This window comes from Bubalus bubalis, chromosome 11, assembly GCF_019923935.1.
Source record: "Bubalus bubalis isolate 160015118507 breed Murrah chromosome 11, NDDB_SH_1, whole genome shotgun sequence".
NCBI lineage: Eukaryota > Metazoa > Chordata > Mammalia > Artiodactyla > Bovidae > Bubalus > Bubalus bubalis.
In genome coordinates this window covers 80,988,431-81,011,131 of record NC_059167.1, presented here as the reverse complement: position 1 = coordinate 81,011,131, position 22,701 = coordinate 80,988,431, and the positions used below count along the sequence as shown (strand labels likewise).

General features: G+C 48.6%; 1 protein-coding gene across 7 annotated transcripts in view; it reads left to right on the top strand.

The window, feature by feature from the left end:
- SLC7A7 (solute carrier family 7 member 7) overlaps positions 1 to 22,701 on the top strand; it is a 39,747-nt gene that overhangs the window by 13,438 nt on the left and 3,608 nt on the right. For all 7 annotated transcript variants that reach the window (XM_044925286.1, XM_044925287.2, XM_044925285.2 and 4 more), the window contains 2 exons: positions 20,721 to 20,846; positions 21,886 to 22,030. In XM_044925286.1, coding sequence (XP_044781221.1) covers positions 20,721 to 20,846; positions 21,886 to 22,030 — 271 coding nt within the window. The remainder of the gene's footprint in view (positions 1 to 20,720; positions 20,847 to 21,885; positions 22,031 to 22,701) is intronic.

The following is a 22,701-nucleotide window of genomic DNA, read 5'->3' as shown; positions in this document are numbered from 1 at the left end:
GTTAGTGCACAAGGCCAAACCTTCCTAGTAGGTTTAGATTTTCTTCTGAAGCATACAAGGAGCTGTTACAGGACTTGAAGGAGGAAGGGATGCAGTTGGGGTGGGACATAAGAGCAAGGCTGACGGCAGAGACATGGGTTAGGAAGCTGTCTTAGAGATCTAGGCAAAACTAGAAAAGCCTGAAAACTAGGGCAGTGGTAGGTGAGGTGTACAGGATAGATAGGAGAGTATTAAGAAATTATAACTTGTGCAACCAATAACTCTTACTGGAATGCCTAGCGTAAGAGAGGCAGGTGATGAAGAAAACATCCACAAGCCTGTGAGTCTGTGCCACAGGGGCTGAGCCTGTCTTATGATCCACTGTACACCCAACAGTGAAACAGAGAGGAGCTTGATACATACTTCTTTCAATGATGAGATGAGGTTTCTGGTTTGGGCAGCTGGTAGACAGTGGCATCACCTATGGGGAAGGGGAGGAGAGAATCATGTTGAAGTTGAAATTTACTTGTAAAATGGTAGGTGGATGTGCCCTTTGGGAGCTCAGGGAAGAGATGGGACTGAGACTGAACATTCAGCAAATATTCACGAAACACTTGCCATTTCCCCAGCGCTGGTCATTGTTTTTATGAAGGTCTCAGTGTGTGTTGTGCTTGTGTGTATACAGGATGGGTAACTCAAGATTACAATAGATCATGATAAGCATTGTGATTTTCAAGGCACAGGGAGCTACAGGAGGAAAGCTGAACTAGCCTAGGGGTTTGAAAACTCTCTAAAAGGAAGTTTAAACTGGCACCTAGATAAAGAAGAATTAACTGAGAGTAGAGAGGGAAGACGGAGAAGGCAATGGCACCCCACTCTAGTACTCTTGCCTGGAAAATCCCATGGACGGAGGAGCCTGGTAGGCTGCAGTCCATGGGGTCGCTAAGAGTCAAGACACGACTGAGCAACTTCACTTTCACTTTTCACTTTCATGCATTGGAGAAGGAAATGGCAGTGTTCTTGCCTGGAGAATCCCAGGTACGGGGAAGCCTGGTGGGCTGCCGTCTATGGGGTCGCACAGAGTTGGACACGACTGAAGCGACTTAGCAGCAGCAGCAACAGAGGGAAGAGGGGCATCTCAAGCAGCAAGAACAGATGTATGACACCCTGAAGACAAGAAAGGACATCTCTGAGACACTGAAAGGAGTTCAGTTTCAAGTTTTTTTGTTTTTGTTTTGGCTGCTTGGCATATGGGAGCTTAGTTCCCAGGGCTCAAACCTGGGTCATCCCCTGCAGTAGAAGCTTGGAGTCTTTTTTTTTTAACAAACTTTATTTGTTTACTTTTAAAAGATTTTTCTTTATGTATTTTTGGCTGCACTGGTCTTTGTTGCTGCACCCAGGCTTTCTCTAGTTTCTGTAAGCAGGGACTGTTTTTCATTGCAGTGTGCAGGCTTCTCACTGTGGTGGTCTGTCTGCCTGTGGAGCACAGGCTCTAGGTGTGAGGGCTTCAGTTGCCTTGGTGCATGGCGTTAGTTGCCCCGAGGCATGTGGGATCTTCCCAGACCAGGGATTGAACCCATGTCCCTTGCATTGGCAGGCAGATTCTTAAACCCTGCACCACCAGGGAAGTCTCAGGGGTTCAGATATTGAGTTTAAGATAGGAAATGTTGAGAGTTGGCTTGTAGAGGTAGATGAAGGTCTTTCAGATAAGTTGTTCAGGTCTTTATAAACTGTTCCTGTTTTTATCACTGTGTAACAAATCACACAAAACTAAGTGACTTCAAACAGTCATTTTCTTCTTTCATGGTTCTTCTCAGGAATTTGAAAAGAGCTAAGTGGGGGCATTTCTTTTCCATGGGGATGGTCTTGATCCCTGTCTCCTGTACAATGTCACGAACCTCATTCCATAGTTCATCAGGCACTCTATCTATCAGATCTAGGCCCTTAAATCTATTTCTCACTTCCACTGTATAATCATAAGGGATTTGATTTAGGTCATACCTGAATGGTCTAGTGGTTTTCCCTACTTTCTTCAATTTAAGTCTGAATTTGGCAATAAGGAGTTCATGGTCTGAGCCACAGTCGGCTCCTGGTCTTGTTTTTGCTGACTGTATAGAGCTTCTCCATCTTTGGCTGCAAAGAATATAATCAGTCTGATTTCAGTGTTGACCATCTGGTGATGTCCATGTATAGAGTCTTCTCTCGTGTTGTTGGAAGAGAGTGTTTGTTATGACTAGTGCATTTTCTTGGCAAAACTCTATTAGTCTTTGACCTGCTTCATTCCGTATTCCAAGGCCAAATTTGCCTGTTACTCCAGGTGTTTCTTTACTTCCTACTTTTGCATACCAGTCCCCTATAATGAAAAGGACATCTTTTTTGGGTGTTAGTTCTAAAAGGTCTTGTAGGTCTTCATAGAACCATTCAACTTCAGCTTCTTCAGCATTACTGGCTGGGGCATAGACTTGGATTACTGTGGTATTGAATGGTTTGCCTTGGAAACGAACAGAGATCACTCTGTCGTTTTTGAGATTGCATCCAAGTACTGCATTTCGGACTCTTTTGTTGACCATGATGGCCACTCCATTTCTTCTGAGGGATTCCTGCCCATGGTAGTAGATATAATTGTCATCTGAGTTAAATTCATCCATTCCAGTCCATTTCAGTTTGCTTATTCCTAGAATCTCGACATTCACTCTTGCCATCTCTTGTTTGACCACTTCCAATTTGCCTTGATTCATGGACCTGACATTCCAGGTTCCTATGCAGTATTGCTCTTTACAGCATCGGACCTTGCTTCTATCACCAGTCACATCCACAGCTGGGTATTCTTTTTGCTTTGGCTCCATCCCTTCATTCTTTCTGGAGTTATTTCTCCACTGATCTCCAGTAGCATATTGGGCACCTACTGAGCTGGGGAGTTTCTCTTTCAGTATCCTATCATTTTGCCTTTTCATACTGTGTATGGGGTTCTCAAGGCAAGAATACTGAAGTGGTTTGCCATTCCCTTCTCCAGTGGACCACATTCTGTCAGATCTCTCCACCATGACCCACCCACCTTGGGTTGCCCCACGGGCATGGCTTAGTTTCACTGAGTTAGACAAGGCTGTGGTCCTAGTGTGATTAGATTGACTAGTTTTCTGTGAGTATGGTTTCAGTGTGTTTGCCCTCTGACGCCCTCTTGCAACACCTACCATCTTACTTGGGTTTCTATTACCTTGGGCGTGGGGTATCTCTTCATGGCTGCTCCAGCAAAGCGCAGCCATTGCTCCTTACCTTGGACGAGGGTTATCTCCTCACCGTGCCCTTCCTGACCTTCAACGTGGGATAGCTCCTCTAGGCCCTCCTACGCCCGCGCAGCCACAGCTCCTTGGACGTGGGGTTGGTCCTCCCAATCGCCGCCCCTGGCCTCGGGCGTGGGGTTGGTCCTCCCGGCCGCCTTGGGGCGTGGGGTCTCGCCTCCCGGCCGCCGCCCCTGACCTCGGACGCGGGGTAACCCCTCTCGTCGCCGCCCCTGACCTCCGACGCGGGGCAACCCCTCTCGTCACAGCCCCTGACCTCGGACGCGGGGCAACCCCTCTCGTCGCCGCCCCGACCTCGGACGCGGTTAACCCCTCTCGTCGCTGCCCCTGACCTCGGACGCAGGGTAGCTCCTCTCGGCCGTTCCTGCGCCGTCGCAGCATGTTTACTCTCGGCCGCTACCCCTGACCTCGGACGCGAGGTAACCCCTCTGGTCGCCGCCCCTGACCTCGGACGCGAGGCAACCCCTCTCGTCGCCTCCCCTGACCTCGGACGCGAGGTAACCCCTCTCGTCGCCGCCCCTGACCTCGGACACGGGGTAACCCCTCTCGTCGCCGCCCCTGACCTCGGACGCGGTTAACCCCTCTCGTCGCCACCCCTGACCTCGGACGCGGGGTAACCCCTCTCGTCGCCTCCCCTGACCTCGGACGCGGTTAACCCCTCTCGTCGCCGCCCCTGACCTCGGACACGGGGTAACCCCTCTCGTCGCCGCCCCTGACCTCGGACGCGGTTAACCCCTCTCGTCGCCGCCCCTGACCTCGGACGCGGTTAACCCCTCTCGTCGCCTCCCCTGACCTCGGACGCGGTTAACCCCTCTCGTCGCCTCCCCTGACCTCGGACACGGGGTAACCCCTCTCGTCGCCGCCCCTGACCTCGGACGCTGTTAACCCCTCTCGTCGCCTCCCCTGACCTCGGACGCGAGGTAACCCCTCTCGTCGCCGCCCCTGACCTCGGACGCGGTTAACCCCTCTCGTCGCCTCCCCTGACCTCGGACGCGAGGAACCCCTCTCGTCGCCGCCCCTGACCTCGGACGCGGTTAACCCCTCTCGTCGCCGCCCCTGACCTCGGACGCGGGGTAGCTCCTCTCGGCCTTTCCTGCGCCGTCACAGCCTGTTTACTCTCGGCCGCTGCCCCTGACCTCGGACGCGAGGTAACTCCTCCCGTCGCTGCCCCTGACCTCGGACGCAAGGTAATCCCTCGCGTCGCCGCCCCTGACCTCGGACGCAGGGTAGTTCCTCTCGGCCGTTCCTGCGCTGTCACAGCCTGTTTACTCTCGGCCGCTGCCCCTGACCTCGGACGCGGGGTAACCCCTCTCGTCGCCGCCCCTGACCTCGGACGCAGGGTAGTTCCTCTCGGCCGTTCCTGCGCTGTCACAGCCTGTTTACTCTCGGCCGCTGCCCCTGACCTCGGACGCGAGGTAACTCCTCCCGTCGCCGCCCCTGACCTCGGACGCGGGGTAACCCCTCTCGTCGCCGCCCCTGACCTCGGACGCGAGGTAACCCCTCTCGTCGCCGCCCCTGACCTCAGACGCGGGGTAACCCCTCTCGTCGCCGCCCCTGACCTCGGACGCGGTTAACCCCTCTCGTCGCCGCCCCTGACCTCGGACGCGGGGTAACCCCTCTCGTCGCCGCCCCTGACTTCGGACGCGGTTAACCCCTCTCGTCGCCGCCCCTGACCTCGGACGCAGGGTAGCTCCTCTCGGCCGTTCCTGCTCCGTCACAGCCTGTTTACTCTCGGCCGCTGCCCCTGACCTCGAACGCGAGGTAACTCCTCTCGTCGCCGCCCCTGACCTCGGACGCGGGGTAAGCCCTCTCATCGTCGCCCCTGACCTCGGACGTGGGGTAGCTCCTCTCGGCCGTTCCTGCGCCGTCACAGCCTGTTTACTCTCGGCCGCTGCCCCTGACCTCGGACGCGAGGTAACTCCTCTCGTCGCTGCCCCTGACCTCGGACGCGGGGTAACCCCTCTCATCGCTGCCCCAGACCTCAGACGCGGGGTAACCCCTCTCATCGCCGCCACTGACCTCGGACGTGGGGTAGCTCCTCTTGGCCGTTCCTGCGCCGTCGCAGCCTGTTTACTCTCGGCCGCTGCCCCTGACCTCGGACGCGAGGTAACCCCTCTCGTCGCCGCCCCTGACCTCGGACGCGGGGTAATCCCTCTCGTCGCCGCCCCTGACCTCGGACGCGGGGTCGCCCCTCTCGTCGCCGCCCCTGACCTCGGACGCGGGGTCGCCCCTCTCGTCGCCGCCCCTGACCTCGGACGCGGAGTAGCTCCTCTCGGCCATTCCTGCGCCGTCGCAGCCTGTTTACTCTCGGCCGCCGCCGCTGACGTCGGACGTGGGGTGGCTCCTCTCGGCCGAGCTTTAGCGCGCCAGTCGCCGCCGCCTCCGCCTTACAAATAGCTGGGAAAAGAAGAGAAGCGAAAAGCAAAGGAGAAAAGGAAAGATATAAACATCTGAATGCAGAGTTCCAAAGAATAGCAAGAAGAGATAAGAAAGCCTTCTTCAGCGATCAATGCAAAGACATAGAGGAAAACAACAGAATGGGAAAGACTAGGGATCTCTTCAAGAAAATCAGAGATACCAAAGGAACATTTCATGCAAAGATCAGCTCGATAAAGGACAGAAATGGTATGGACCTAACAGAAGCATAAGATATTAAGAAGAGATGGCAAGAATACACAGAAGAACTGTACAAAAACAGATCTTCATGACCCAGATAATCACGATGGTGTGATCACTGACCTAGAGCCAGACATCCTGGAATGTGAAGTCAAGTGGGCCTTAGAAAGCATCACTACGAACAAAGCTAGTGGAGGTGATGGAATTCCAGTTGAGCTATTCCAAATCCTGAAAGATGATGCTGTGAAAGTGCTGCACTCAATATGCCAGCAAATTTGGAAAACTCACCAGTGGCCACAGGACTGGAAAAGGTCAGTTTTCATTCCAATCCCAAAGAAAGGCAATGCCAAAGAATGCTCAAACTACCGCACAATTGCACTCATCTCCCACGCTAGTAAAGTAATGCTCAAAATTCTCCAAGCCAGGCTTCAGCAATATGTGAACCGTGAACTTCCTGATGTTCAAGCTGGTTTTAGAAAAGGCAGAGGAACCAGAGATCAAATTGCCAACATCCGCTGGATCATGGAGAAAGCAAGAGAGTTCCAGAAAAGCATCTATTTCTGCTTTATTGACTATGCCAAAGCCTTTGACTGTGTGGATCACAATACACTGTGGAAAATACTGAAAGAAATGGGAATACCAGACCACCTGATCTGCCTCTTGAGAAATTTGTATGCAGGTCAGGAAGCAACAGTTAGAACTGGACATGGAACAACAGACTGGTTCCAAATAGGAAAAGGAGTACGTCAAGGCTGTATATTGTCACCCTGCTTATTTAACTTATATGCAGAGTACATCATGAGAAACGCTGGACTGGAAGAAACACAAACTGGAATCAAGATTTCCGGGAGAAATATCAAAAACCTCAGATATGCAGATGACACCACCCTTATGGCAGAAAGTGAAGAGGAACTCAAAAGCCTCTTGATGAAAGTGAAAGTGGAGAGTGAAAAAGTTGGCTTAAAGCTCAACATTCAGAAAACGAAGATCATGGCATCCGGTCCCATCACTTTATGGGAAATAGATGGGGAAACAGTGGAAACAGTGTCAGACTATTTTTCTGGGCTCCAAAATCATTACAGATGGTGACTGCAGCCATGAAATTAAAAGATGCTTACTCCTTGGAAGGAAAGTTATGACCAACCTAGATAGCATATTCAAAAGCAGAGACATTACTTTGCCAACAAAGGTTTGTCTAGTCAAGGCTATGGTTTTTCCAGTGGTCATGTATGGATGTGAGAGTTGGACTGTGAAGAAGGCTGAGTGCCGAAGAATTGATGCTTTTGAACTGTGGTGTTGGGGAAGACTCTTGAGAGTCCCTTGGACTGCAAGGAGATCCAACCAGTCCATTCTGAAGGAGATCAGCCCTGGAATTTCTTTGGAAGGAATGCTGCTAAAGCTGAAACTCCAGTACTTTGGCCATCTCATGCGAAGAGTTGACTCATTGGAAAAGACTCTGATGCTGGGAGGGATTGGGGGCAGGAGGAGAAGGGGACGACAGAGGATGAGATGGCTGGATGGCATCACTGACTCGATGGATGTGAGTCTGAGTGAACTCCGGGAGTTGGTGATGGACAGGGACGCCTGGCGTGCTGCGATTCATGGGGTCGCAAAGAGTTGGACACGACTGAGCGACTGATCTGATCTGAAGTGGGGGCAGTTCTGGCTTAGGCCCTTATGTGATTGTAGTTAGATGGTGGCTTTCTCAAGTTGGGTTGGGGCTTTTCCCTGTGGTCTCTCTTTATGGACTATGATGAGCTTCCTCCCATAATGACAGCCTCAGCACAGTCAGACTGTTCTACTTGTGACCGAAGGCTTTAAGAATGAGTATCCAGGCAAGCAAAGTGGAAGTTGCCTTGCTTTTTATGACCTAGCCTCTGAAGTTGCATGGTATCCCTCCTGCTACAGTACTATGTGGGTAGAAACATTCACAGAATACCATCCAGTTTCCAAAGAAGAGGCACAGACCCTATCTCTTGATGGGCAGAGTGTTAAAATCACAGTATATGAAAAGCACACGTGGCTGGGAGATATTGCCTTGATATTTTTGGAAAACACAATCTATAGCACATGCTTTATTAAGGAGTTTGGTGAGTTGCCTCTTTTTTTTTTTTTTTTTTGATGTGGGCCATTTTTTAAAGTCTTTATTGAATTTGTTACAATGTTGCTTCTGTTTTATGTTTTGGTTTTTTGGCCATGAGGCTGTGGGGGATCTTAGCTCCCCAACCAGAGACTGAACCCATACCACCTGCATTAGAAAGTGAAGTCTTAACCACTGTATCACCAGGGAAGTCCTAAAAGTTAGGGAGAAATTACATTTTTTTTCCTGGACCTTAGTTCCCCACCCAGGGATTGAACCCGTGCCCCTTGCATCAGAAGGCAGAGTGTTAACCTGTTAACCACTGGACCACTGGGAAAGTCCCTTGGTGGGCTTCTTCTAAGGCAATGAAAAACCTCTTTGGGCTTTCAAAGCAGGGGAGTGATATTTGTGATTTAGATTTTAGAACTTGTGATTTTTAGAAAGATTATTCTTACTTTGCAGGATGGAAAGCAGGGAGACCAGTTAGGAAGCTGTTGCCATGATATTGAGAGAGATGAGAGATGATGAGGTGAGAAATGATGGTGGCTTGGACTGGAGTCATGTTTTAGGGATGAGGAGACTGGTTAAGACTTGGATACCAATTAGATACAGGTAGAGGTTGTCGATGATAAGATACTTCGATTTGGCATCTGGCTTGGGCAACTGGGTGAATGGCATTGCCATTTACTTATGGGGGAGCACTGGAGGAGCAGTAGGTTTGCTGGAAATTGTTGGGATCAGTTTGTGCCTGGTGATGCTGAGTAGGTGGTTGGATATTCATAGGTATCTGGAATCATGACAGTTGGGCTGGTGATATACTTTGGGGAATCCTCAATGTATAGTTGAAATCACAGTAGGAGATGAGATCATCCTAGGAGAGAATAAGAAAGGGAAGAGAAAAGGGCTTAGGATATACTCTTAGAATTCTTCGAAGAGGAGAGCAATTTGAGGAGTCAGTGGCTGACAGTGTCCAATCTGCTAAGAGGTCAAGCTAGATAGGACCAGGTGGAGTTGAATTTATCAACATGAAGATCACTGGTGACTTTGGAGAGGGAACTTTCAGGGCAATGAGGGTAGAGTTAGATTTCAGACAGATGGCTTATTCATCCTGCAAGATTTATTGAGTATCTACTCTATGCCTAGTTCTGGGTTAGGGCCTGGGGATACAAGGATAAGTGTGACCCAGTGTCTACCTGCACAGAGCTCACAGTTGACGGGAGAAACAGATATGTAAAGTGTTCAGAAGAAAGGCAGCACTCCCAAGAGAGGTTGGTTTGCACTCAAAATTAGTCTTTTTTGGAGGAACTGTTAAGTAAGATAAGGAGCAGAACAGCATTAGACTTGGGAAGAAGGAAGTCAAGGAGCACTTTGGCAGTTTTTTCACTGGGGTCATGGAGCTGCATTGTGGAGACAAGGGCAGGTGAGGGAATGTAGGTGTGCTTTCTAAAAGATGGACTCTGCAGGCAAGAAGAGCAGTTGTTAGAGGCAGGGGCTCAGGCTGAGGGAGGAGCTTATGGGAAAGACAGGCCTGCCTTATATTGGTTTGGGGGTATATTTCTCAACTTGGATAAAGTATTCTTAGCCTACAGTGAGGTCTTCTTCATTGGAATGCTTGGGCGCCTAGAGTCAGCATCTCTGCCCCTTGAATGGTGCAGAGCATCCCCTCACCCCTTTAAGAGGTGGTGTGCATGGTGGGTAAGAGCACGGAATCAGGCAGGTTGAATTTATTAGCCTTGATTTCCTCATCTGTAGAATGGGATTCTACCTCTAGAAGCACGATGTATATTTCTACCATACTTTCATCCTTTTCATCAGTGACAATTTCGAGAGAGCATATAAAGATTTTACTTCTTTCGGGGTGGCATGTATTTCCTTTACAGGCATAATCTTCCTTTAAAGCTGCTGATGAACTGACTATAGCCCTAGATAAGCTAGTATTGCAAATAGATCTTGGAATCATTGACCGATTATTGCATAAATAAGTTGTTGGTATGCATGAGTGACTCCACTCATTGCTGATTTCATTGTTAGGGCAAATACACGGTGCTCCCTCTGCCAGGAATTCCGCCTCCCTTCCCTCAACCCCAGCATGGAGCCTCTACACGCAGTCCAGGTAGCAATGGCCCTGGTGTCTGCCTGAACCCACTTTGCTGCCCCAGAATGGGTGGGTTGCCTCTCAGTGACTTTTACAGCACCTGATTCTTGCAATTGTCCATGTTCACTTTTTTGGGAAGGCTGGAGACTGTTTTTATTTTTAATATTTTAAAAACTTATTTACTTGGCTGCGCCAGGTCTTAGTTGCACCATGTGAAATCTTCAGTCTTCCCCGTGGCATTTGGGATCTTTAGTTGCGGCATGCAAACTCTTAGTTATGGCATGTGGGATCTAGTTCCCCAACCAGGGGTCGAACCCAGGCCCCCTGCATTGGGAGCGTGGAGTCCTAGCCACTGCACCACCAGGGAAGTCCCAGGGCACTGGGTCTTAAAAACAGAGTCTGCACAGCTTCTGGAATATAGTGGGTTCAGGCTCAACACATGCTTGTTGGATGGCTGGATCCATGGGGGAATGAATGGATGAGTGGATGAATTCTGAGTTCTGAAGGAACCTTGCTGTCCTGTCTAGGGTGCTATAAATGGTTACTTTTCCCAACCAGATGGGTGTGCATTTGGTCCCTCCTGAAACTAATTACTCTGGCTTCTAGGAGCTCTTTGAGGATTGCTCCAGTTCTTTGCAGCCAGAAGCCCTGATACCCCAGAGGGCAATAGTCCCACTCCCTGGCCCACATCCTTGCATGCAAATAGAGCATATGGTATAGTGGAACGTGTACAAGCCTTGGAGCTGGCCAGTGAGTAGCCTCAGTTCCCTCAATTGTAAGCTGAAGATAGTAAACCTACTCTGTTTGATTAAATTAGATAATGTATGTAACAATGTTGGGATTTCTTGGTGGCTCAGACAGTAAAGAATCTGCCTGCAATACAGGAGACCTGGGTTTGATCCTTGGGTCAGGAAGAGCCCCTGGAGAAGCAGCCCACTCCAGTACTCTTGCTTGGGAAATCCCATCAACAGGGGAGCCTGGTGAGCTACAGTCCATGGGGTCATAAAGAGTTGGATACGACTGATCAACTCACACACATGCACACACGTAAGAATGTGAGTGACCCAACACATAATTGTCAGTCAAAAATGGTATCTATTGCTGCAAGTTATACTCACAGTCATATACGTCTTATTAATTTCTAAAACCTTGACTTTCTGTATTCTGTCTTTAGATGATTAAAAGCAGTTTTAATCTTAAGTAGCTTAGAGATCAGCAGGGATGGCTGAGACTCCTCTTCCTCTTTGCGGGGGAGGTGGAGGTGGTGTTGTTAGGACGAGGTGTCCAGAAACCCAGCTCCACACAGCTGACTGACTGCCCTGACTGACTGCCCTTTCTTTGGAGCCAATGTGCTTTGGTCCATTGTTAATTTATTTTGATTTCTAGCTTTTGGGAGTTCCCCAAGCAGGGATTGAACCTGGGTCAGGGCACTGAAAGCACTGAGTCCTAACCACTAGACCCCCGGGGAATTCCCTGCTTTGGCCCATTGTTAGCAGCCCTGGATGTTTCTGCTCCTGTCTTGCCTACACTCACCCTCCCTTTGACCTAGTTTTTTTGGTCTAGATCCTTGCCTTTGGTCAATGGGATGATTTATCTCCTGTGTGTTCTGTACCGGTCGGCTAGCAGCACACATGTGGGGCTGGAGGGGGAGCTGTGAACAGACTGCTCTTTAGTATCAGATAGTCTTGGTGTCCCTGATGCTTGACCCTTGTGATTTGTGTGTAGTAAGTGCTTTTCTCAAGAGGAAAGGGTTATATGTATGCACATAGCTGATTCCCAGGTGGTGCTAGTGGTAAATGCAGGAGATGTAAGAGATGTGGGTTCGATCCCTGGGTTGGGAAAATCCCCTGGAGGAGGGCATGGCAATCCACTCGAGTATTCTTGCCTGGAGAATCCCATGGACAGACGAACATGGTGGACTACAATCCATGGAGTCCCAAAGAGTTGGACATGACTGACGTGACTTAGCAGCAGCAGGTGCTTTTTAGTGAATGTTGGCTGGAGGAATAAACAGAAGGTCCGGCTCCATGTTCATCTTGGCAGAGAAGGGCATTGCCTGCTCTTGGCTCTCAGGGTGCTGGTGGGGCAGATGGCTGCTGTGGGCTGAGGGGAGGGCGACTGCTTGAGCTGCTTGTGGACTCCCAAGGACCTCAGGTCTCTGAGAGCTTTGGCCCCTGCCCTTGGGCAGCTTCTTCTGGTACCAGAACCACTGACTTCATGTCCTTTCAGCTAATGAGGTGGAACAGCCAGACGCTGGGCCCCCAACTGCCTATTGCCCTTTGAACTTTCTACTTGGAAGCTGGTTGCCTCTCCCAGAGGGGTTTTCCATTGTACATTAGGGGCAAGGAAGCTTACAATTCATGTTCCACATTGACAGCAACACAGGGACTAGAGTCGTTCTGGAAGGGCGTCACCATGGACCTTGGAACAGACCCATCACCAGCAGGGAGGGCGGTGGGGCTCTGTGCTGGCCTGAGCCCCATGGCTTTTCAGGGGTTCACCTTTATCTCTTTTCCTGTTCTCTTTCTCTCCATCTCAGAAGAGGTTAAGGAAATGGCCTAGAGGAGGCTGGTAAAGGAGCTTGGGCCCCAATCTCAGCTGAACATTGGAGTCACCAAGGGGGTTTAAAAAAACATTCATGGCCCCTTCCTCTCCCTCTCTTCTTCATCAATCAAATAACTCTGAACCACTGGGTAGAAGAATGGGAATAGACTTGGAGGACAAGGCTTGAGGAAGCAGAAAGTTGCTGCTGAGGAAAACTAACTGGGGCCTTGGGAAGAAAGGTTATCAACTGTCAGCTTTAGAATCACCTGGGGAGCTTTAAAAACATACCGATGCCTGGGCTCCACCTCAGAGCTTGGCTGCTTTGGCCTGGGTGGGGCCCGAGCACTGGACTTTGTTAAAGCTTGTCAAGTGATGCCTCTGTGGAGCCAGGAGAGCTGAGCTAAGCAGTGAGGGTTTGGGCTTGCCTTGATCTGGGTAGTTCTGTATGTGATGATTTTGTTTCATGAGCTAAGGTAGCCTGAGGCAAGCAGATAACCAGGCTCCCCCAGGGGAGCCCCATCTCAGCCTTTCTGAGAATTTCAGAGGTGGAGACCCAGAGCTGTAGGTTCACATTCCTTGGGCCATTCTGATGCTCACTCGGGCTTGGTGTCCTGTTTCTTAGAACCTGAACTGGACCTAGCTGAGCAAACCAATAAGAATCCAGTTCACCAGGACTCGCTAGCTTCAAGATGGGAGCTGATGGAGTGGTTTAATAGGCGAGCCTGCCAGTTTGCTTGCTCCGCTGGGCGGTGCGGAGCCACGGCGACTGAAATGCTGAGTCCAGTAGGCAGAGTGGGAGGGATCTGATCGAGTGACCCATGGGGTTTATGCTCTGTGTGTCTTCCTGCCAGATGCTGTCACACATGATGCTTCAGTAAGCAAAATTTCTGTAGCCTGTAAAAGTAAAAGAGTCTGAGGGTCATCTGTTATCTGGGAAATACAGTGGCTCCTTGGAAGGAAGAAATAACCCATCAAGGAAGCTAAGAAGAAAAAGGGATTTTTGAGATCCTGAGAGAGTCCTAAACCACCATCAGACAACAAAAACCAAAACCAGCAGTGGTGGGACTTCTGGGGGTCTGGGGATTAGGACTTGGTGCTTCCACCGCCATGGCGCTGGGTTTAATCCCTGGTTGGGAAACTAAGAATCCCACAAGCCATGTGGCACAACCAGAAAACAAAACAAAAAACAAGCAGTAGAGAGAAAAGAGGGAAAACTTGAAATGTCTGGCTTAGGGCAGCAGATCTGAGGTTTTTTTGGAGAGCTTACATCTGGTCCTCCTGAGGACACACGGTGGTAGAGTACCCTGGAGGCGTCTGGGGTTTGCAGGTCTGGATGTTCCACTTAAGGGGCTAGGCTGCTCCGTAGCAGTTGACTGACTACACACAGCCTGGCCTAATGCAGAGATGGGTGGTTTTTCTCGAGGACCAGGTGACAAAGAGCTTGCTCACCCCAGTTAAGCCCAGGGGCTGCTATCCTGCTGTTGGCCACTGAGGAGTGAATAATTTCACCATTCAGAAGGCATGTGGGATGTGTCACTGCTGACTTTGAAGTCTGAGATAGCAAACTGAGTGGCAGGTGGGATCTTCATCTCTGTCATTTGAAGGCTGTGAATGTGGAAGAAAAAGAACACGGAACTGAGTGCTGAAATGTAAATGCTAAGACACCCAGAAAGAGACACTCTGGTGAGGAGCAGATTTCATAGAGATTGGGAGAGGTGCATTTAATAAAACTTTAAACTGAAATTTTAGGGGAAAGGAGAAAAATACACAGATAAAAGTATTCATCTGGGTATTTTGGAAGCTATGAGATATTATAGGGAAAGAAGAATAAAGGTGAAAAGTTGCTCAGTAATGCATTTGCAGAAGCTAGAAGACTGGGAGTGATGCTTTTGGACTCATTGGCATTCAGTGAGGCTAATAAGTACATTTGCTTTTTACTTTTACTGTGGGAAGAAGCAATTTCATATTTGATAAGACTATGACAGTGAAAGAGCACGTGTGTATGCTCAGTTGTATCCGACTCTTTGAAACTCAATGGACTGTAGCCCACCAGACTCCTCTGTCCATAGGATTTTTCAGGCAAGAATACCTGAGTTGCCATTTGCTCCTCCAGGGGATCTTGCCAACCCAGGGATCAAGCCCACATCTCCTGCTTTGGCAGGAGGTTCTTTACCACTGAGCCACCTGGGATGCATACCTTGTTCAAAAGTGATGGACCTGTAGAAGAGCTGAGACTGCTGTAGTATATCAAAGAGAGGTACTTGTATGAGGATCTGCTGTAATAAGGGATGCCTGCTCCCTCTGGGATTGATTGCAGTGAGGGAAATTTCAGGGCCAAGATTCAGAAACCTCTGGAGAGGATTTTCCCTCTCCTTTTTCACTCTCCCTACAATGTAATGGACAATACTGTCTGCTATTGCTTCCAGTTCTCTCCCTACAGGAGGGCTGCTCCTCACAAGTAAGCAGGAGAAGTCTCTTTCTTCCTCATACAGATATGTGGCCCATCTCTTAGAAAGGGTGCCAAGGGCCCGCCCTCTGTTAATCCCGTCTGCTTACCATGGGGGGAATTATTACATGGTGCTATTAGAGGGCTCTTGGGTTTTACCTAGGGATTTCTGCTGAAGGTTTCCCTTAGTAAAGAGCATGGAAATAAACCCCTCACCCTAAAGGAAGAAGCATGGTAAAGAGAGCAAGAGGACAAAAGCAAAAAGAAGTGGGAATGATGTAATTGTGGGAGTATACTGCACAGCATCAGATGAGAATAAATATTTTGCTTTCCTCTTAAGTACAAATCATAAAATTTGTACAAAAGGAAGATATGGTAGCAATGGAAACTTCAATTCCCTGAGCTGCTTTGGCCAAAATCAGTTGCCTTCTATCAGAAGCAGTACTTCTCTACATTAAAAAAATGATTTGTTGTGGAAATTTTCACATATACAAAAGTAGAGCAAATTATACAATGAATTCTCAGGGTTCAAACACCAGATCAGTGACTGTCACCACTGTTTTATCATTGTCTATGCTCCACTCAGTCTTTTATCACCCACCACTAGATTATTTAAATCAAATCCAAGACATCAAGGTAAGTAGTTCATAAAGACTTCAATGTGAATATATAAAGGATAAAGATTAATTATTATTATTTTCTATAACCAGGGGAAATGTGGAATCCTTGTGAGGAAGTGACTATGCCTTCTCAGAGTTGGTACTTCCCAGAAAAAAAAAAAAAAAAGCTAAATTTCCTCCAAAATGTACTCTAAATTTTAGGCAAAGAGATTGCAGGAAAATTCAGGGCAAGGAATTATAATTTTATAGCCAGGGATTTAAAAACAAGAAAGACCAGGAGTGTCTTCAAAATGAAACTCTGATAAAATAGTGACATTATCTTTTTTAGGAAGAATAGGGGAATCATCCAAAGAAGATGATGTGGTTGAACTCACTGATTTTTGATGACCTTAGATTTTTAGAAACAAGATATACAAGAGATAATGAGAGATGACATAATCAAGACTAAATAAATATAGGAGTGGCCCAGACCTGTGAGGAGAGTGTCCTGAAGGTTAATAAACTAAGACCTGAAGAAGTGACAAAGGTCAACAAAAGGTTCTGAGAGCAATGCTCAGAGTCAGAAGAGCAGGAGAAAGGCTGGATGCCCTAGGGTCACTTAGATCTGTGATAGTAGATGGTAGAGAGAAAGGAGACACCACAGTCCCACTTTTTCTCTAACTTTACCTGCAGAAGAATTGCTCACCTAGGAAAGGGTTCAATAAAAACCCAACAAGCCAATAGATCTAGGCCAACAAAGAAACAAGACCAAGAGAATTGAGGAGATAGTAATAAAGCATGTCATTGCTTTAAATGTTTTTAACTACCCACTTACAATGGACATGAACTTGGGCAAACTCTGGGAGATGGTGGGGGACAGGGAAGCCTGACGTGCTTCTGTCCATGGGGTCGTGAAGAGTTGGACACGACTTGGTGACTAAACAACAACTACCCCCTTCAAGCAAATGGAAAGGATTTATAATTAGTTGTGATGACAGTGACCACTAGGCATCTCCAGGATCTTGGAGAATAGGAAGGGTGTAGAAAGGAAGCTATTGAGTGATGTATTAGTTTCCTATTGCTGTTGTAGCAAATTGCCACCTATGTAGTGGTTTAAAACAACACACATTTATTATTTCACAGTTCAGTAGGTCAGAAGTCTGAAATGGGTCCCACTGGGCTAACGTCAAGGTGTCAGTGTTGCCGTGTTCCTTTCTAGAGGCTCTAGGGGAAATTCCATTTTCTCACCTTTTCTAGCTTCTAGGGGCTGCCCAGATTCCTGGGCTCATGACCCCCTTCCATCCTCAAAGCAGCAGTAGCTAGTCAAGTCTTTCTCACATCAGAAGTCTTTTGCTGACTCTTCTGCTTCTCAGGGTCACTACTATGCCCACCACAAGTGATAACCTGGCTTTCCAAAAAAAAGAGAAAGAGGTGGATTCTGAGCATTCTGCGCTGGTAATCTGAGGTTGATTCCTGCCCAAATTCTAGGCTCATCTGTTAAAACTGGTTAGCAAAATATGAAGGGAAGAAAGGAAGATCTTTAATAACCTGGATGGATTTGCTAAAAGCAAGCTAACCTCAATTTTAATTTTTTATTCAAGTGTATATATAGAGAAGAAACAGTGCACATTTTATAAGTGTACAGCTTGATGTGTGCTCAGATTGTAGAAAGCAGCCCCCTGAACCTTTCTTGTGTTCAAGTCACTTCCCCCATGCTCACCATGCACACTTTAAGGGAAATCTCTGTTCTGATTTCTAGTAGCATAGATTAATTTAGCCTGTTTTTATGTAAATGGACACAAAGGGTATGTTCTCTCGTGTCTGGCTTGTTCACTTAATGTTCTTGAAGTGTATTCCTGATTTTGTCTGTGGTTGTAGATGATTCATTTTTATTGCTGTGTGGTATTCCGTTGTATTCATTTAGCTATTCTACTCTTGATTGGCATTTGAGTTCTGTTCTGGATTAGCCCATGCAGGTACTCTCCTTGCTTTTAGTTCTACAGTTGACGCTGGGCCTTATTGCTGGAACTGGCCTCCTTCTCTAGGTGTCCATGGAGACTAGGTTTCACGCCCATTGAGGAGCATCTCTTTAGAAATTATAGGAGTGACTTCTTCACAGTTGCTTCTTCCTCGAAAGCAGGGGTCAAAGCAGAAATGGAGGTGCACCTGAGTCAAGGGTCCGAGGTGATTTTCAGGCCATCTTCCTGTGGACTTGGCCCAGCACTGGGTGGAGACTGAATTGTACCTAGGAGGGTAGGGCATCCCTGATCCTTGAGGTTAAATGCCCTTGTCCTTATATTATCCTAACCCCAGGCCCCACCCCACCCACTTCCCTGCCTCTGAAGCAGGAGGTCAGGCTCCACTTCAAGAACAGTGCACTTGGCTGGGCTCCGGGGCCACCGGTCAGCTGTATCCGCTGCGGGTGGGGACGCTCAGTCAGCACTGCTGCCTGCAGGACCCGTTTCCTGCTCTCGTGGCCAAGAGGCCCTGGAGGCAGCTGAGCGCTGGGGAAGATGAGGGCTGGCGCTCTGTCCAGAGGATTCCCTTCTTCATTCAAACGGAGCCTCCCATGCTCAATATAGAGAGCAGATCAGGGGGTGATGGTGGGTCTGTGGCTGAGAACAAAGGCTCAGGAGTCGGGGAGGAGGAAACACTGGTAGTCAAAAGGCTATGAATGGATGGATATGGAAGTAGACTAGAGAAGCTGTAGGGATTAAAATGTAAGCGATCCCTGTATTTTCTTTTCAGAATTTGCTGTAGCAAAGGGTAATGGGTCGGCTTTTCCCTGTCCAGCTCCCTGGACTGAGCTGAGAACAGAACCTTGTGGCACGTGGGTACAGACTGACTCAGAGCTAGAGCCAGTCCCCGCCCATCCCAGTTTGGTGCTGGCACCCTGGTGATGCTGAGGGCTAACCATGAATTTTTTTTTTTTAATAAAAAAATGTCTGTGTTGGGTCTTCGTTGTTGTGTGTGGGGGCTTCTCTCTAGTTATGGTGCTCGGACTTACTGCCCTGAGGGATGTGGGCTCTTAGTTGCCCAACCAGGGATCAAATCCACATCCCCTGCATCGGGAGGCAAGTTCTTAACCGCTGGACCACCGGGGAAGTCCCTAACTGTGAATTTTAATTATGGGATCCTGTTCCTTTGTGAATGTGGCAGCTCCAGTGGTCCTGGTGTTTCTAATCCAGCCTGGCTTAAGTTATATTTGTGTGTCAGCAGCAGAGCCTGAGGGTAAGGGGTGGAGGTTACAGGATGGGGAGAAGTGGCATGAGGGCTGCTGAATGGCTGGAGGCAGAAGCCAGTGGGGAGTGAAGGATGAGTGGCTGAGGAGGATCAGCAGATCTGAAAGATTTGGCCATTTTGTGGGGGTGCTTGTGGCGACGACACACTCGTGTCTTTAATTATTAACTTAACACTGCATTGGCCTGGAGTTATGGGTTCATTTTTGCCCAGCCCTGTGATAAGGTTTGGTTGTTCATTGTCTTGTTTATTAGGCAGAAAGCCCTAAAGTTTGTTTGGGACAGGAAAGCCCCCTTTCTGGAAGAACAGAAAGAGACTTGGGCAGTGAGGGAGGGGGAGACAGAAGGTGAGACGGCTTGGTTGCTCTTTCCTGCCCCTCAGGAGAAAGTAGTCCTGGGCCAGAGTGTGTTGAGACCAGGACACAGAAAACCAGGATGGCTGGGGACCCTAAAGGCCACACCACTGCCAGAATGGAGACAGGGAGTCCCTGGGGCTGAGCTGGGGGCCAGAAGCAGGCAGGCCCAGTGCTTTCTCTCTGGGAAGGCAGCCCTCCTCCTGGTGCCCCAGTTGCTGAGCTGGGAAGGAGGGAGCAGTACTGGGATCTGCTGTACCGCAGCAGGAAAGCTACAGGGTATGTGCCTACCTGCTTGTTGAAGAGGTTCGGGGGCGTGGGTTGAGGGACATTCTGCTGAATTTCAGAATTGTTTCTTTTGATTCCCCCCTTCCCCCTCCCCCCTGCCACCCCAGGCCACATCCTGGGGCTACTGGTTGACCTCACAGCCTGTGTGGGCTTCTGCTCAAGAATTTCTTCTTCTGAAGTAGCAGATTGTAGGTTTTTTTGTGGGAGAGGGATAGTGGATTTCTCTGATATTCTGATGGAAGTTATGGACCCGTTTTCTTAGAAAAATGCATATACTTTGAACATATGAACATAACACTTTACAGAGAATTCCAGGCCTTGTGGAAGCCCTAGGTTAAGAACCCTGGCTCTAAGGGCAATCCATGAAATTTGCTGGAGCTCTTCCAGGTAAAGAGTTTGCCTCTACCCCAGGGTGGAAGGACTTGAGGAATGGCCATGGCCCTGACTTTTGCATTGTCCAGTCAGGAAAAATGCCCCCTTCCTTTGTATAGGAACCTGTTTCAAGAAGCTTTCCAAGTGTGAAAACAAGCAGCTGAACGGGCCAGCAGAGGCAGGAAGTCTGGACTCCAACCTAATCCTGGTCACACATCCTGACCTGCTGGTCCAGACACTGGATAAGTTACAGCAAGGCTCATCAAGGTTAACAGTGATCCACAGCATGAGAGTGTTTATTCCTGGGCCCACATAAGGGGCTACGGGGCTGGAGTTGGGGAGAGACTGTGACTTTTCAGAGCCAACAGCCAGAATACATCACTAATTCTGTTCCGCCGCCAGTTGCCTCCTATTGCTGTGAGCACATTTGTGTGTAAGCAGATCCAGTCACTTTGTATCTCTTAAGTGCGGAGATGTGTGTGTATGTGTGTGTGTGTGTGTGTGTGTGTATTGCTGTGCACCCAGGTGCTCAGCAAGTGCCTTTGAATGATAATGGTGAGGAAACTTTGGGCAGAGGTTTCCAGTACAGAGCAGGTCAGAACCTAAACACCTGTCTTTGGCCAAAGACTGGCCCACTTCTTGCCCAGTTTCCAGGTGTGAACGCCTGTAACTACTCTGTTGACTGGGCACACTGATCCCTGCCCTTCCTCCACTCCGTGTTTTGTGATGGGTACTAGAAAAATTGCTTGGGGTGTCGAAGGCCCTCTGGATGGTAGGGTCAGTCACCAATCAGCATTATTTTTCTTTCAGGTCTCTTAACCTTCATTAACTGTGCCTATGTCAAGTGGGGAACCCTGGTACAAGATGTTTTCACCTACGCTAAAGTATTGGCACTGATCGCCATCATCATCGCAGGCATTGTTAGACTTGGCCAGGGTAAGAAATAATAGTAACAGCAACTCATGTTTGTTAAGCATTTTCCACGAGCTGTACTCTTCTAAGTAGCCTTTGTGCATGATTTCATTTAATAGGTACTGTTACTATTTCCTTTTATTTAGGCCATGCCCCACAGCTTGTGGGATCTTAGTTCCCCCACCAGGGATTGAACCTGTGCCCTCTGCAATGGAAGCTGAGTCCTAACAACTGGACTGCCAAGGAATTCTCTAAAGTCCCTAGCTTAAGTGCATGCTAGGTGCTCAGTCGTGTCTCTTTGTGACCCTATGGATTGTAGCCCGCCGGGTTCCTCTGTCCATGGGATTCTCCAGGCAAGAATACTGGAGTGGGTTGCCATTTCCTTCTCCAGGGGATCTTCCTGACCCAGGGATCGAACCTGGGTCTCAGGTGGATTCTTTACCATCTGAGCTACTAGGGAAGCCCCAGCTTAAATAGTGGAGCTGAAATTTGTACCAGGCAGACTGACCCCCGAACCTGTCCTGTCATGTCTATGCATGCTGCCTCCCAGGGGAGGTTGATCTTGAGCCAGCTTTTGCAGATTGTCGAGTCCAGTGCTGTGGCAGTGACTGTTCTCCCCCTGGGAGTGGGCATGGGCAGAAATGAACCTGTGGTACCCACTTCTTGCCCAGTTTCCAGGTGTGAACGCCTGTAACTACTCTGTTGACTGGGCACACTGATCCCTGCCCTTCCTCCACTCCGTGTCAGCTGTGTGGCGTTAGGAGGGGAGCAGACAGAACTGCATCACTCCTGTTCTCTAGCCCTTGTGCTCTGTTGTTCTTTACCCTAGAAATTCACCAGGGTCCTTCCTGCTAGGATCCGGGTGCTGATCCCTGCACTCTGGCCCATTTCTGTAGGTGTCTCTCTTCTGCTCCCCATTCTTTCACTGGTACCCTTACTGCTAAGGTGTTTGAAACCACAGGCATTCTATTATTGTCATATTCTTCCTCTCCCTTACTGAATCACCTTGTAGTTGGGGTATAGGCCACTAATCCTTCTGCCTTCTGTGTTCTCTGGGTTCCAGGAGCCTCGACTCACTTTGAAAATTCCTTTGAGGGTTCATCATTTTCAGTGGGTGACATTGCTCTGGCACTGTACTCGGCTCTGTTCTCCTATTCTGGCTGGGACACCCTCAACTATGTCACTGAAGAGATCCAGAACCCTGAGAGGTAGGTACTTCACTCAACTTTCCATAGCGATGACGGCTGTCATTTACTGAACTCCTACTATGTGCTGATGGCATACAGCTGGTCAGTGTTGTCAGCATCATTTTGACAGGCCTGAGGCTGGACGAGTAACTGGGCTTTCCATGATCACAGTAACAAGGCTAAGAGGTGAACTTTCTTGTACTAAAAAAAAAATTTTATAGGGCTTTTCACATTTGTTCTTGCATTTCTGCATTAATCAAAGTAGGCTGTATCATGTGTTTGTGTTTTAATTAAAAAAATAGACTTTCCTCGATAGATTTTCACTCACCCTTATTCCTATGTGTATAACTTTAGGTCACAGACTACCAGAAACCTTTTCCTTCTGATCCCATGTTTCTCAAATTCTTAAGTGACTTAGGAATTTGTTTGTTTCAGGACACCACTGAATTGTCCTGTAGTCACGGAGAGTGACAAGAACACTGGGCAGGGAGTCAGAGGGCCTGGACTTGTCTTTCCACTGATTCGTTGGGTGACCTTGAGGGAATTCACTGCCATCTCTGCCTGCTCCTGATCTATAACTGAGGGAGTTGAACTATATGACTTTCAGAGCCTTTCCTGGCTCTAAAATTCAGTGACTCTAGGAACTAAGATTTGCCAGGAAATGAGGTTTCTGAAATTTTTAAGTCAAAATA